Genomic DNA, 17,335 nt, shown 5'->3' with positions numbered 1-17,335 from the left:
AGTGGGGAGAAAAACACTAAATTAAGCACTTCCAATAAAATCTGAATGTGCATGTTAAGACATCTGTTTATTTACAATCCAGAACCTAATTTAGTGAACCCTGAATATCCTGTTACAATCTGTCAAGGCCTCAGAACACAGGATTTACTGGATATCTACACTCCCTGTCTGACAATATGTGGGAGACTCTTGTATTCACAATTGATTCAGGTGTGTAGGTGGGTGAAATTACTGAGATCTAGCCATGACTCATTTTGGGAAGAGAGAGAGAGAATAAAGGGTGGGGAGGTTGTGGGGGCTCTAGAGGTGAGCAAATTGTCGGCCCTAGCAGACCGTGTGAAAAGACTTCTTAATTATTCTGCTCTGGTTTGTCACCATATGATGTGGCGAGGTGTGAATGGATGCTAACCGAGTGTGTATTCTCTCCACCACCAACAGTTCACACACACAGCCTACTTTTAACACAGCCTGGTCGAAAACGGCTAACAATGGAGCCTTATGTATTTGCAAACGAAAAGACAACATCACATGACTGTTTGAAAAGTAACTGATTTTATTGTATTAACACTTGATCTACCTGAATACTTCTGTTTGGCAGAAGTGAAGGGATACTGACACACAAAGTAAATTTTCTCCAAAAAAATACACCCAAATAGCTACTTTTATCGAATTACTTTTTAGTTTGCTTTCAAGTTAAATTCAGTAAGACGCAATGACATAAACAAGATAGGAATGTTTCTTCATTTGCGTGTCGTTCCCTTGATTTCCACTTGCTCAAGCTCGACTCGCACCTGACGAGGCGTCGGGGCGATGGCGGTGCATGTGTCCTCCCACGTGTGCGAGCGGGTGTGTTTTCACGTGATGGCCTTATTAGACACTGACATCAGGCAACAACCTTTGTGTGGCGAAGAGCAGCTCAGCGATATCCGTCGGCCTCAGTAATCTGGTGGACAAAACCAGCACCTGGAGCAGAGCATAACACACTCATTAAGGTTAAATTACGTCACGGTGTGTAATTCGACACTTAGATATGAGGCAGACATGAATGTCAGGGTGAGTAATGTGCAAAACGGCAATCAACAAGGTGCATGAATCAGGCGCCTTGCCAGCTGGTTTATTTTTTATTAATTTGATTTAATCACTTCCACCAAGGAGGTTCTGCTGTGGGCCCTGCTTGTTTTCGTTGTTTGACTGCTTTTTAGGCGGCGTGTTATTGCAAAGAATACTTTTTGGAAGATGATACTCCAACAAGTGTGAAGCTCTCTCTGAGGATCATGTGTCAAGAATAAGGCAAAAGTTTGGGGGGACTGTTTTGAACAACTGCGAGAAACTGGCCATGAAACAACATGCACAAAACAACATGAACGTGACTTGGATGCTTATTCAGAAATGAGACCAACATGTTAAGATTGCAGTCTGTTTTATATGCAAACTACCGGCACAAACCTTTTACATTCACGTGTCAAATCTGCAGGGGGTTAGGATTTGACAGTGAAAAAGACTTCAATTAAAATAGGTGGGAATTCTTTCTTTTTGTTTTTCCCATTAACTACTGCACTTAACCTGAATGAAAAAAACTCAGGCATTTCAATATGATTTTGTATATTTTGATGCAGTTGAAAAAACTGGAGTTACTTTAGTTGACATTCGCTCTTTGAGCGCTTTCTAGTTCCAATAAGAACCCCAATCCTCGTGTGTTGTATAACAGAGAAAGCTCTGTTTCTCTGCAGCCTTTGTTGCTTTAACTCAGGGTCAGCACCTAAAATTGGCAATGGGCCTGTTTTTAGTGGCAGAGTCAGTGTGTTTTTAAATAAATGTCTCCAAGTGCAAGACTAAAACTTTGCTTTTTTTAGTTTAACTGTTCATCAACATCAGGTCAAAAGACATCCGCCATCATGCGTACACACGCTTGTGTACAATATGTTGGCCATGTATGTGCCGCGGCTAGAGTGTATGTTCTGAGGTCAGTCTGCGTGTGGGCCAGCAGGTTATTGTATAAGCTCGTCTTTATTCAGTTTTCCTGATTACAGACGGAAGGCTTTGATCCTCGCCTGGCCTTTCATTGCCTCTGGCCTCCTTCTGAAAGCCTTTTATTAAGACAAACCCACATTGCCCAGCTTGATCTCCCTCTCCTCCTTCCTCACACTTCTCTCTCGCGCAGAGAAACCGTGTTCACCTGCATGTTTTGCATGTCGGTGTAGGCTGCGCATATGCAGTCACCACTTAAACTACCAAAACACACAGGCAGACAGACACAACATCATGTGGATCCAATTACACTTTGAATGTCTGAAAGTGGTCAGTTTGTAAACCTGCCCTCCAAGTGTCACCTAAGAGTCTCTCCTCATCTTTATGTCTCATTATTTGATGTTTTATAGCTCAATTAAATTCAATGGCAGTTTAACTCGCTAGACGCTTTTAACAGTTTGGCATTTCTGAAGGAAAAGGAAGGCTTTTGGAGTAAAGTTTCATTTCAACAAAAGTTTATGAAGTGCGTATTATTGATTCGGAGGAACTGAAACTCCAGAAGTGCAGCAGTGAGAGGGACAGAGAAACCAAAAGGATTGGCAAGGAATCAGATCATTTCTATCATTTCTATCGTTTATAGTAGATTATCAGTGCGTTTTCTTGCCAGATTCGCTCGTGGCTGTACCTACACTGGCTTGCCCTGCCTGAACAGCCCAATTTGTTAACATGAGTGCCGAAAGGAAGCTGACAGCGCTTCGGGGCGCTTCTGCCTCCTGTGTGTCCCCACACAACTCTGCCCAGAGATGGGGAAGATCAAGTGGTGGCAGGAGACAAAAAAACATTTCACATTGCGAGAAACAAATGCAGCAGGTACATCAGAAATGAGCAATAGGCGATGTGATCTTTCTAGATTTTCCGACCTGCGCAAAGTACATCATAAATGGACAGCTGAGATGAAGAGGCTTCAGCTAACCACAACCACATTTTGACATACTAATATCGACTGAGAGATGACCCTTTTGTTTTTACTTTTATTTATTTGTATTGGAGGAGTGAGATAATATATAAGGGAAACTAAAACAGTAAAACAAACTGTGAATATGCTTATGCAGAAATGTACATATGCTCTTGCCTACTCACCTGTGTCCCTGGTTTATGTGTAGCAACAATCTCTTTGATGAGACGAAGCTCTGAGGGCGTGACTCCACCAACCAGGAAGAGGAAAAGCATAGGGTTGTCGCCGGGATGTGGACGACTCACCTGAAGTTAAGACAGGACATTGTGATTAGTCAATGTATTCTTAGGCCATCTGATGTGTTGATTCTGTTCCCTATTATAGAACAGTCTGTAACAACCACCCCCCTTTCTCCAGGGAACACTTAATCATTGCCTCTTCATATTATTATCTGTGGTTCTCTCTGTCTCGTGATGCTGAGTCACTGCAGCTCAGTTGTGGTGATACTAATGACAGTGGACCAGGACACCGGTCGCTACAACTCCAAGCAACGTCTTCTCAACCTGGTGTTATGATGTCTGACACATGGTAACACATGTAAGCAGGCGTGTGCACACAGACACAGACACACAGACACATACACAAAACAACATGTCCCACATCACCTGTGTTGGGAAGCTCTCACAGACTCAAACATTTGCTGGTACAGCAAAAAGCTGTATTAACTGGCACTAAAACATTTTAACAGCAGGGTAGGGGCTGGTGTTTTTGCTGAGAGCGATTGGCTGTTGGGTGATAATGGCTTTGTGCTATTGGTCGGCGAACTGCACTCACGGCACTGCCGCCTGCCGCCTGTGAATGCTAACCGAGCAATCAGAGCAGCAGGGGGTGGACCCGAGGCAAGAGTGGCTGTACACGTGAAGCACTAGCAGGCTGGGGTGAAGCGTGTCAAGGACGATTCAACATGTGTTTTGTGAAAAGATGTGAAAACATATGTTTTCTAATGGATTCTGGTCATGTTATGTTTTGTCTTTCGAGGCGGATTTTGTGGCTCTTGTGTGCTCACATGCATTTTTGCTTCATCCGAAGACACACAGCTGCTCTCATGTGTCTAAACCATGTGTACTGCCATGCGATGGACAGGGAGGGAGGGGCTTATGGAAATGTGTGCAGAGATGATGTGTGGAAGTGGATGTCCTGATGATGAAATACATCTTTCTTAGAGACTCACTCAGTTTTCTTAATGTTATTCTTTAAAATATCAAGCTGCAGGCAGTGAGCTTAGTTTTAGTCTTAGACATCTGGTCATGCTCAAATACACAGGTCATCTTAAAATGTTTCCTTCCATTCACTCTGCCTGTCAGTGGATTCAAAGCCAGGACCCTCTTGCCGCAAAGAGTCAACAAACAAAACAAAACCCCACCTTACAATATAGTTAATTTCTGGGGCAGCGATTTCATTTTGAAGTACTGTTTCCCACCTCCAAGTGAGTAGCACCAGTTTAAAATAAGTAAAAATAGTATAATACCCAAATTTTTAGTTTTAATCAAAATAAACTACAAAATACAGCAGCCACGAAATCTAAATAAACTACTCTATTTTTGTATTTCAAAAAAAAAAAACCCACCTTCATCAACACTGACTCAGCTGATTAAGTGGACAATTTTTGAGAGCAACAGCTTTTCTCTGCTTAATGAGTCATGCGATAAACCTGACATATGGAACCAGTTAAGAGATCCAATATTCACATATGCCCGTGATCACCTCCACAAAGGTTTAAAGTAACAAACACTTTAACGTTTAACTAACAGGTTATTTGGTTTCTAAAACCAAAATGGAAAAATATTGATTTTGATATTTACTGTGTCCGATTTGAGTAGCTTTGTGTGTTACACTTGATAAACCTGCAGCAGATACACTAGGGCGAGGGCGGTGCCTGATTAATTGTAATTAAGATGAGCTTGAACATCAACATAGGTGGGTTTTTAGTTAGAAAAACAGGAGGCTCACCCTTCAGTTTGTAACTCACTAGCAACTGGGACAGGAATGCCTGAGAATACTCAGGAGATTTCTTCAGTATCAAATTAATTCAGTGATAGTTGTCAGTACATCCAGTGGTACACAGCAAACATGAACTGTTATTAGGTAAATCAGCAAGCTGTATCTCATCATCATACACGGATTAAAAGGTTTGGGTAATTTTCGTTCACTCTCTCTACACTGTTTAGACCTGACCTTTATTTTCTTTGTGAGACTGAAGAATTTAGAAAGTTGCGCGGCGCTGCGGAGAGCCTCCAGCTGCAGTAACACATGGATTAGTCTATGCATAAAATATGGAGCATCCAGCCAGAGGGAACGACCACTGACCGTCCAGTGTGCCGTTTCCACTGGCAACACAACCTATACTAGGGTGAACGGAGGGGGAGCGGGACACTGGACTGTACAGGGCGAGGTGGAGGAGGTCGCAGGAGCGACCTGCCGTGCCGTGGAGGGTTGGTGATCATTCCCTCTGGCTGGATGAAGCCCGACGCAGACCACAGCTGTTGCAAACAACAGGCGCACCTGTACAGCAGCCAGTTAGTTTGAAAACCAGTAGGGATACAACACCACTCATAGATAGAACAAAACACAGCTGCTGTGCGTTTCCATTTTGGTTTTAAAACAGGAAATTGTTTTTTGTTTTTTCAATTTGGTTTTGAAACGAAATAATGAAGAACGAACCATTCACGGCTTCAGTTTGCTAACGACTCCTAATTTAGTCAGTTGGTGTTTGGTAATGAAGGGCTGACTTTGCATCATCTGAGCTAGGACATGGGTTGACAGCCTGCTGTTTAATGGCGTTGCAGCACAATGTTGTTAATGACAATAAAGCACAGGTATGTGCATTCAACAAGTCACACCATCTCGTGGCATTATAAAGTAATGCTCTACACAACAACTCTGAAACCCTTTATTATTATTATTATTATTTTCGTGCACAACTAACAAAATTTTAACATAGCCACAAAGTAGTAAGTAAGTAATCTTTGGGTCTGGATCAATTTTCTATTCTGTTCTCAACAAGTGCTGGCAAATTACTGAGTCAGAGGCAGCATTTTCATGATGATTTTATATGAGTATTTTTAAATTCATGATAAAAACTTAATAATACAAAAGATGAAACCATTTTCATCAGACCTATCAAATACAAATGACAAAATCTCATCTTGTATTTAAAATACATATTTAAAATACATTTATCATAAATACTGCCTATCCCTGGCTACAACATGCTACTTTACAGCAGAAGTGACAGCTAGCCTTTTGATCCGGGCTCAGATGGTCCTCTGACCCTCACCTTGATCGTCTGCTGAGTGCAATCAGGGCTTAAAAACCAACAAAAACTACTACAACTATTTTTAAAGCATAACTTTGCTTGATAAAAAGGATGAGCCAAAACAACAGCTTCAGTTGTTTATAAGCCAGGCCAGTAATAATAATAATAATAATAATCTTTATTTGTAGAGCACTGTTCAAGACCAAGTTACAAAGTGCTTTAACAAGTGTAAAGACAAAAATACAAAAACAATACAAGATAAAAGCAAGAAAACATTGAAAAAACTAAAATACACGTTCAAGATAAATATAAAATAAGTAAAATAGAATAAAATGAAAAGGGATAAAATAAAGTCAAATAAGATCGGGAAAAGCTCTCCTATAAAAGTATGTTTTAAGAAGGAACTTAAAAGAGTTCACTGACTCAGCCGACCTGATTTCCTCGGGCAGGCTGTTCCAGAGCCTCGGGGCCCTGACAGCAAACGCTCTGTCCCCTTTAGTTTTCAGTCGAGACTCTGGAACAGACAACAGACCTCTGCCTCGAGGATCTCAAGGTACGTGCTGGTGTGTATGGGACTAAAAGGTCAGAAATATAACAAGGCGAGAGGCCATGAAGAGCTTTAAAAGTGATCAATAAAATTTTAAATTCAATTCTAAAACATACTGGGAGCCAGTGTAATGAAGCTAAAATAGGAGTAATGTGGTCATATTTCTTTGTTCTGGTTAAAAGCCTGGCAGCTGAGTTCTGGACAGTCTGGAGTCGATCAATAGATTTTTGGGTTAAACAGGTGAAAAGGCTGTTGCAATAATCCAGGCGTGATGAGATGAAGGCGTGTAAAATGGTCTCGGTGTCCTTAAAAGTTAACATAGATCGAATGTTTGCTATATTTCTAAGTTGATAAAAACATGATTGAACAAACTCTGTGGTGTGCTGCTCGGAATTTAAATTACTATCAAACCAGACACCAAGGTTCTTTGCCACAGGCTTAATGTGATTTACTAGCGAACCAGCAGATGGCAGTATTTGATTTGCCATCTGCTGGGACCCGATGACCAGGATTTCTGTTTTGTCTGAGTTCAGCTGGAGGAAATTATTTGACATCCATTTTTTTATTTCACAAAGGCAGTTGTTAAGTGAACTCAGCATTCCAGGGTCTGTGGATCTGACGGGCAAGTACATTTGTGTGTCATCAGCATAAATATGAAAAGAAATGCCATGTTTATGGATAATATGTCCAAGGGGAAGCAGATACAAGGAAAACAAAATGGGTCCTAAGACCGACCCCTGAGTCACACCATATTTAACTGGACAGAACGAAGACACGCAAAGCTTCCTGTTTGACAGGTAGGATGAAAACCATTCTAAGGCAGTACCAGAGATCCCCACCCAGTGCCTCAGTCTGTCTAACATGATGTTGTGATCAATGGTGTCAAAAGCAGCACTAAGGTCCAGGAGTACCAGGACTGAGCACATACCTTCATCAGCAGACATTAAAAGGTCATTGGTGACTTTAAGCAGGGCAGTCTCAGTGCTGTGGTACTTCCTGAAACCAGACTGAAACTTTTCAAATAATTTGTTATTTTTCCAGTACAGTGAGCAGCTGTTTGGACACAATTCTTTCTAAAATCTTTGCAATAAAAGGCGGTTTTGAAATTGGTCTAAAATTTCGTGGGAAGGAGGGATCTAAACCAGGTTTCTTTAAAAGTGGGTTCACGCAAACCGCTTTAAAATAAAGACAGTAGATAGGGAGCTGTTAAAAACAGATCAAATGGGGCCCAACAGAATCCATTACTTTCAATAAAAACTTTGTAGGTATTACATCAAGTGGGCTGGAGGACGCTCTCATTTGTGATACTATTTTTAAAAGCTCAGACAAGTCGATGGGATAAAACTGGTTAAAACTCTCTTGTTGCTGGTGAGGAACCTCTGAGTAAGAGGCCGCAGGGGTAATAGAGGCTCTGATTGACACCACCTTATTGGTAAAATAAGATAAAAACAATTCACAGTCATCATTACTTCCAGCTGAGGCACAAGGAGGGGTTGGGTTTACCAGCTGATCCACAGTCTTAAACAGAAACCTGGGATTGTGTTTATGTGTAGTAATGAGTTCAGAAAAATAGTGTGTTCTATTACAGTACTGCATAAAACCTTTTTGTTGCTTTGCCTATTTTGTGTTCAGTGCTGCTAAAGTCAGCGGGTGTGCACGACGATGGTCGCATGATCAACAGAGCCAGCATTGATAGGCTACTTGTACTGTTAAGCTATGTATTGTAGCACCGCTACTCACTAGGAGCTGGGAACCAAATTCACTACAATTGAAAATATCTTTTTTTTTTTTGTATACAAAGTCGACCCACATGCTTGCAACCAACTCAGAGCAGACTGGTGAGTCCTGATATTGAACAACCCAATCATTTTCAAGCATCTCATCATTGCACTGAAAGTATGAGATTACAAAATGTGCCACATTGCCATTGCACAAAAGACGCTTTCAAAAGAAAGTCACTGTAGACTTAAAACACATACAGTATATTTGATTGCTGGTGTTAGTCAGATGGAGCAGGAGCCAGATCTCCTGTAAAACTGGGACCAGACACAAACTTACATAATCTGGTTACGGACAGTTTAAGCAACCGTGCAAAAGCTCTCACTTGGTCATAATCCAGACTGCAAGGTCCAGGGTGTATAATGATATAAACTGCAGAGCACACAGTAGTCTTTGTGGTTAAAAATAGAAATTTTATTAGGTTGTTTTACTGCATAAAGGGTGTGCACTGTGCTCCTATAGAATGCTCCAAGTTCAGGTTTATAGGTTTAGTCTGTCTGAGCTGGTGGTTTGTGTACCAAGTTTCTTAATTTGTGTAAAACCGGGCCACGGTTACACAACAAGTCTAATTCCTCCCCCCGGGTATTCATCAATTTAAGCAGGCCCAGATGTGGGATAATCAGAGCGTAGATAGCGATCTGCTCTGCGGTGGATATACATTACCCACAAGCCCGAAACTATGTGTCTGCTGGAGAAAAACATTTGGCCAGAATATTAACATAACCCAAAAACTCAGACCGTTGGGTCGCCCTCTGATGCTTTCAAAACATTGAAAAACAAAACCTTAAAAGAATAAATGAATAACTAAATGGTTAATTGAAAGAATAAGTCAATTGATAATCAATCAGCAGCCTATTAACAACAAATTGTGTACAATTACTGCCAATAATTTTCCATTCTCTGCAAATCCAACTGCACTGCTTTGAAAGGTGGAATTTGGGTTAAAATGAATTAATAAGGTTTTAAGGTGTGTTACGGCCACCGCTGGCTGCCTTAAAGTAATTGTTGTGTTCCTGAGTGCTTCTGACTGTCATGCAAATCCCAGCTGTGTGAGTCCCTGTCGAGGATTGGTTCCTCTGGAGCTGGGACCACCTACTTCCTGGTTGCTGTTCGCTGGCATCTGTGATTGGTGTGGCTGTGACTCGACCGAACCTGCCAACCAGGACTCTCCAATCAACACCAGCTGGACTACAAATAGTTTGTGTGTCCACAGCTCGGGGCGACTGTGAGCCAGTGATCAGTTCGCCTTGCTGTCGGTTGCGCACCCTGTTAGTTAGTGAAAATCTAGAGGGTTTGTAATTCCTGTTACTATCTGTTGCCTGTCTAAGTGGCTTCAGTCAGTTTGAACCATTGTAAATCACATAGTGTGATGGGGTTGTAACAGGTGCGTCTTGTTTTTGATATACTGTTACACTGACGGTATTTGTTTTTACTTTGTGTGTTTCTCTTCCTGTTAAGCTTGTGCTCTTCAACTACATGGACCGCACGAGGCTGGTGTTGTCTGAGGATTACGTATTGCCTTAAAAGTAAATGTCTCTTTGAAACTCTGACCTGGTGTAATGTTTAAATGCGTTTAGTTGTTGTAAAGCAAATCAGTTTGATTACAATTTACTTTTGTAGAATGTGGAAGTATGTACATTAAAAATCATTAAAAAAAATAAAAAAATAAATTAACTAAATCAAACTGAATTGACTTATGGGCCGAATATGAGATTTCATGATAAACGGAATCTTTGCTATTGGAGTCTAAATCAAATTTTAAACCTAGATAATCAGTGCTGAACTGTATTTGTTGGCTTATTGCTTTGCCTCTATGAATGAATGCTGATCCCCGTTTTAGAAAATGTACTGAGCTTTAAAGTTTCAGATTAACTAATGATCTGTAAGTGTAGTAGCTGCACGGAAGGTGCACATATAGTCACCTTTAGAAAAAACATCCATCAAATATATAGGCTGCCATTTTGAGTAAAAACAAACATCCTTTTCACTCTGTATCCTAGATATTTCATCCGATCTTCACCACCAAACTTGGCACATATTTGTATCACCTCAAAATTATCGCATGCATTTGTTTTTCGATGCAATTTGTTACCGAAGTCCTGGAGGCATTTCCCATTGTTAAACATTGCCATCTCTTTTCTCTGGATTTCTCGGGTCAAGACAAGCCACTTCAAACAAATCACACTTTTTGTCACTGCTCTATAGACTCCCACTGGTTGGTTGGCGGAAGCACTAAGTACGTGGTTGTTGGGCCCATTTAGTGAAGCAAACTGTATTTTGTAGATGTGAACTGAAAAGAAGCAGCTGGTAACTCCATGAGGAGACACATGGCATTTGAAATAAAGAGTGATCCTTGTGCAAATGGTCCCTGCATTGTGTTTTTCTTCTTCTTACTATTGTAATAAGTGCTGTACATAAAAAAATCTAACATTTCTGTGTCAAAGGGTAGAATTGTGGTTAAGGAGAATTATGGTGGTGGGTAAATACAAGTTGCATAGTGCTGCTATTGATGGTTTAATTGGCCTACTAGGGTAACCACTGTATACTGTACGTGCAGAAATGAGAAGCTTACTCAGCACATTGTCAAATTAGGTCAAGTTCAAGCAGCTGGAAGAAGGCACTTTATTGTACACAGCAGGTCTTGGTAAAGGTAAGTTTAAGGGGCAGAGCTGACCCAATTACATACAAAATGTGTGTGTGTGTGTGTGTGTGATTATGAGCAATGTCTTACCTTCATGAACATGCTGAAGCCAGTCTTCAGCAGGTCGGTGAGGCCTCCAGACATGTGCTCAATGTCGGGACATTCAAGTCTGTCAGGGTGGAAGACTTCCTCCAGGATCTGTCGCAGGAAAGGACGATGGGTTGCCTGAAAGATACAAACACCAAACAGCACACTTGAACACGATAGTTAGTGAACACCCAAAAATACCTGCACTGACAACACAGTTTTCTTTTTTTAAATATAGAGGAGTGTCAAGTGTGATATTCTGCAGGAAACAATCTGTATATTCACATGTGTGTATAAATGTGATTGAAGAGCTGTTGGTGTTGGTGTGTTTTCCACAGAGTGCCCTTCTTTCAGCCCCCGCATGTTTATGTGAATGGCTGTGGGTGTGAGAGACAGTGGAGTTATAAAAAGCTCTGGTCGACCAAACAGGCCGCTGACTTATGAGTCACTTCAGGAAGAGGAGCTTGATCACTGCTGCAATCAGGATGAAAAAATCTTGCCCTGTTGGATGTGACTAAAAACTATATGACTATAAAATTAACATTATGTTATAATTGTGATAGTACATGCTGCCCAGAAATTCAAATATAATTCTAGACAACTTCAATTAAAAATATACATTTTCAATAAATTAAATAAATTGTTTCTTTAATAGTGGATTCGAATATTGGATCGATAACCATGACTGGGGACCACACAGCAGGCTGAGGACTAGGAAGCAGGGGCGAAGAGGCGGCCTTCGCCTCAAGATGAAAAGAAAACCCCTTTCTTGCATAGCTCTACCCTCTGTTATTCTTTCCAATGTACAGTCCCTTCCAAACAAAAATGATGAACTGTAGGCGCAGGCCTGTTATAGCCAGGAATTCCGAGATGCCTGCATCTTTGCCTTGACTGAGACCAGACTCTCCGATAGAGCCTCGGACAAGGATCTGGAAATTGATAGATTCAGTGTGCTGGAAAGAGATGCTAGTCTATAGTCACATCCATCAAGCAGGTGCTTCAGAAAGCAATGTTCATTTGCTCAGATTGTGCCCATCCCCCTAATCTAGAGTATAAAATGTTACCATCTGGCCCCTACTGCCACCCAAAACAGGTACAAGACTTTGTTGATCCCTGTCTTGCTTTAAGCCTTGAATGCTAACGGATGGAGGAGGTAACAGCGGTTGTTCTCGACAAGTCCATTATCTTAGTGATGGTGATGATGGTGGGAATGGGGATGGTGATGACGACGATGATGATAATGATGATGATGATATAGTGACAGTGTCAATTATGCTTTTAAAATTAAGGTGCTGTACATTATATTTGTAGTGTTGATTTTGTGTGCACAAGCCAATGTCTAGAGATGTGTCACGTTCTGTTAATGGTGATTTAAATTACATTGATATGGTTATGTTGCTAGGGCACGTTGATAAAAGTCAATGTTCTTTATACTGCCTATAGGCCCTGTGCAGTTATGGTGGACACTTATAACCTGCTCCAGAGGAGCTTAAATGACTCACTGTGCATTGGTGCAAGCCATCCTGTGCATGTGTTCAGGCCGTGTTTCTATGCAATATTGTACATTTTTTATGTTTTGTTATGTGTTTTTATGCTTGCTGCACCACAAACCTCCCACTTGGGACAAATAAAACATTATAATAGTTTTCCTATGAACATAAACATATTGACACCATCGTGTGACATAACCTTCTTCTCCAAAACAGTCAACAACACCTGGCTCACTTTTCCATAGTTATGAGCAGCCTGAATTTCACAAGCACAATATTTCATTACTCTTCCTGGTCGAAAAATGTCGATTTCCATGAGGGGGCTGAACCTCAACTAAAGCCTCGTAAATGCCTTCTAATTTTCTGGTGACAGGGACATTTTCTGCCCAGCTACCCAGGACATAATGTAGTGGTTTTAGATCTCAAAGCTAGTGGATCAAGAATTCAAGACAGATTTTTTCATAGGAGTTATCTCAGACAACAATAAAGAACCAGATAAGATTGCCTCTGAATAGCAGGCTGAATATCTTCCAGTACTGGGACACGCATTTTACATGCGGCCAGTGTCAAGGCCAGATGCCAAAATGCGAACAAGGTATGGAACATATCTCTTCCTCTGGATTCTGTCATAGAAAAACAGCTGGACGCTCAGTAAAGACTCCATCTTCAAAACTGTTGATTCTAGCAATAAATACACACACCTACACACACACACACACACACACACACACACACACACACACAATGTTGTCCAAATGCTAATGCATCCAGGTGTTTCTTCCCACAGGCATCCTCTCACTTCAATATAGAGTATCAGTATGTATCATTCTTAACTGACGCCTCACAGCCTCCCACTCCTCTAGTCCCCAAGGAGCAGCCAAATTAGGGCTGGGGAAATCCTGCTGTCCATGTTGTATAAATCATTAATTATATAAGCTAACATTTACCTCTACCAACATGACTTTGCTGCATGGGTCAGCCTGCACAAACTAAGCCTGGAGTAAACACATTAGTGATTCACCTCCGGTTAAATAACACGCTTGTGCACGCACATTCACAACCAACAGCAGCGTAGGCATAAACAACGACTCCAACCCGCAGTCACGCACACTCACATTTTCATCTGCTATCCAAAAAGCTAAAAGCAATCCCATTAAATCAACACCCCAAACACCCACATGATGAAAACAATATCAGAATTAGTCATATGATAATGTCAGTGCTTAAATATATGTCTGTACACACAAACATGTGCGCACACACACACACACACACACACACACACACACGCGCGCGTATCAGTTTCCCCATAGGTTGTCTTGACATAGAGGTGGATGAACAAATTAATTTTCCAAAACAACACGGCTTCAACATCAAACACACACATGTGCGGCTGCGCGCGTACACAGGGTGCAAATTATACAGTGACAACCGGGGGGGAGTCAACTTTATTCCAGGTCAAAAAGAAAACTCAAATTCATTACACCAATTCATGGGTGCCCCATACCACACGAAAACGTTTGTAGTCAAAGGTTACTATTCTACAGCAAAACTGCCAGCAGGTCAGACACACAACAGCAGACCATCAGGACCACTCAAAACAGACCCACACAATGTTAAACCAGAACCAAAGACACTATCATAAAATACAGTCTGCATTATCATATCTAATAACTAATTCTTATCACTTCAACTTTTAAGTTTCAACTTTTATTTAGCAAATATCTCCTTTCCTCCTGCTCATGTTGAATGAGAATGAAATGTAATCTGTGTTCAATAAAACAGTTGTCATGCAAAGTTGGGGATTTGGGAATTTTTGGTCTGTAAATAATATTAAACAGAGTACTGTCTAGACCTATCCAATGACTAGCCTTTTGTTATGAATTGGCGCTATATAGATAAAACTGAATACATTTGAAATAACAAACCTGGATTTTAACATTTACCTAGCCTGGTAAATCTCCTGAATTCCACAGTGAAAATAAATATTGTGCTTATTGTAGAAAGACTCATAAAATACTTATATATATATATACTTAATACTTAAATATAATGAAATACTAAACTTTATATTGATTGTCAAACTGTGTATCTACAATAACAAATCCTCAGTTTCACTGCTCATGCCAAAGCACCCGTGTTGGCTAACAATTACATCAAATATGAAATGATATAATGGTAATGAAATGACAGGATGGGCAATGCGCGCACGTGCGTGCGTGCGTGCGTGCGTGCGTGCGCACACAGCAGAACAGACTGGAATGTCTTTGGAGTAATGTGGTCTTATTATAATGAAGATGTATTATGCATCTCATTTAAATCCCTTAAAAGACACAGCACTAAAATTCATTCAGCACACACACTGTACTCTATGGTCTTTTCCAAAAAAAAAGTAGAGAACAGCATGTTCTTCTTTAAAGCTCACAAATGAACATGTTATATATAAGATCCCAGGAAATCCCCCATCAAATTGTACAGCCTTCAGTAACTCAGTATGATGTGTGCTCAGGCAATTATCATCTCTACAACCATATACATGTGACCGTGAAGGCATATGAGTGCTGCAGTCTGCTGGTCTGATTAATTAGAAATGGAATAAACAGAGTGTGATTGGAGCCATCTGAGAAACTGATGTTCTCATTTTTATTATTACATCCATTAGCTACGGTCAGTGTAATCCTCCGCTTCAATGAACGGTGAAAGCTTTTCTACTGACCCATGTCAAAACCTCTCACTTATGTATGTCCCCATGTAGGGGGAAGACATCTTGACCGACAGGTATTGACTTCACTGGTGGAGTAGATGTGTGCTTAGAGAGGCTGAGGGGTTTCTGATGTTTCTAAAGAACAGCCAGTAGCTGGCAGATGCCATGCTGTTCTCCTTTTTATATGAAATCATTTTCATACTTCACCACAGGAACAGGGACAGACAGTTCTGTCCTAACAGAAACACAGTGCTGCTCACACACATGCACACCCACCCGTGCAGTTACAGAAAAAGATAAACACATTTTGACAAAGATGCACTTGCACTGAGATGGTTTAATTAAATTCAGAAGTGAAACTTTTTGACGATTAGGGAGAAATACCACTCAGATTTGGCTTTTGTGTCTAAGGCTTAACAGGAAATCGCCTAACACTGCAAAAAAAGCAAATAAATCCCAAATGTCTTAACTTTTCCTTAGAGGATTATACTGCTGTATACAAAATGCTATATATGTCTAACATATTTGTAATAGCATAAAAAAGTATTAGCTACAAACTGCTGAACACAATAGATCCAACTCCTCCACTGAGAATGAGGCTTTGTAGCTCCAGGCTTTCAGATTGGATGAATGACTTGTGTAAGAATTGGGAGGAAAAACACTCAATCAACACATTTTAAAGGAGGTTCAAGAGATACAAGCAATGAAAGATAAAAAGTGAAGGACATAAAAGTCCCTGCTGTTGTAAATCTTTTGTTCAAGCTCAACTCTAGTTCCAGTTTCTTTCACTCTACTGTCTGTTTCTTTCATTTATGTCCATGTATTTGGCTTCGAAAATAACAGTGTCTTGAACTTTCATCGACTAACCTTTATGCTCCTAACCTATAATTCTCTGAAAAAGCTACCCAATCAGAGTGAAGGACAGAGGCAGTGAAGCTGCACTGTTGACTGTCCGTAAGAAAAGGTAAGAGCCTTTCATGAGGACAGTGCTTTCAGATGTACGCAGATGCCCTTCGGAGTTACATAAGCTCCAAGAAACAGACAGTTTATGAAGAGGCTCTCACAGCGAACCCCTTCTCTTTGCTGTATGCCTGTGTGACGCAAGTCAGAGAGGGACAAAAGCAGCGAAGGCCAGAGGTCCCCCTGCTAAATCTATGCCTGTGTTACTGCCACAACAAGAGTGCAAAAATAGGAAAACAAAACTTGAAGGAAAGCAGTTGTGCAATGAACAATGTTAACTAAATATTCTGCCGTTCTTATGCGTGTTTCTTATGTGTTACAGATAGGTACAGATATATCGTTGGAGCAATGATGGTGGATTTCAATCAACACGTGTGTGACTTTCTTGACTGAAAAGCTTAAATAATATCCATGTTGGATTTGTCCACTAAAAGGGAACCAACCAGCAACACAAAGTGCACGTGTTTTAATGTTGACAGTCTGCATTTGTGTGTCTTAGACCTGGTGAACTCCATTGCCGGCAGTGTAGACGGAGCGCAGCTTCTTCAGGTGGTCTCTGGTGTGGCTCAAGCCTCGGAGGGTCTTGAACATCTCCTCCACAGCAGTATGGGCTCGCTCTGTGGTCAGGTCCTTGGGGTCTGCACAACCTAACAGCAGAAACACATGCAATCTTACCAAATGACAAAAAAATTACAGCATCATATGTGAACGTCAGGAGTGTAACAGAGAGAAATCTATTTGCAATTGTTAGCAATTGTGAAAATGCATCACTGTAGTGTGACAGTTTGTACACCAGACTTAAAAATCAGAAACACGTTCTGTCAAAACTGAAGAAAACTAAACATATAAGAAAACATTTGCATCTGCAAAAAATTGGCTGTAAGATGT

The 17,335-nt window shown here is 40.8% G+C and overlaps 1 protein-coding gene across 1 annotated transcript in view; it reads right to left on the bottom strand.

Annotated features, from left to right (window-relative positions):
* Positions 1–531: 531 nt before the first annotated feature.
* scfd2 (sec1 family domain containing 2) overlaps positions 532–17,335 on the bottom strand; it is a 92,360-nt gene continuing 75,556 nt past the window's right edge. Inside the window, exons 6-9 of the mRNA XM_038716508.1 lie at positions 16,949–17,094; positions 11,297–11,431; positions 3,109–3,228; positions 532–963 (exon numbers count right to left, since the gene is read on the bottom strand). Coding sequence (XP_038572436.1) covers positions 871–963; positions 3,109–3,228; positions 11,297–11,431; positions 16,949–17,094 — 494 coding nt within the window. The 3' untranslated portion in view covers positions 532–870. The remainder of the gene's footprint in view (positions 964–3,108; positions 3,229–11,296; positions 11,432–16,948; positions 17,095–17,335) is intronic.

Source organism: Micropterus salmoides, unplaced genomic scaffold (genome assembly GCF_014851395.1).
Source record: "Micropterus salmoides isolate LMB-PRFRI ecotype aquatic unplaced genomic scaffold, ASM1485139v1 Ms_hic_scaffold_13, whole genome shotgun sequence".
Lineage (NCBI taxonomy): Eukaryota > Metazoa > Chordata > Actinopteri > Centrarchiformes > Centrarchidae > Micropterus > Micropterus salmoides.
This window is presented reverse-complemented; position numbering and strand designations above follow the sequence as displayed.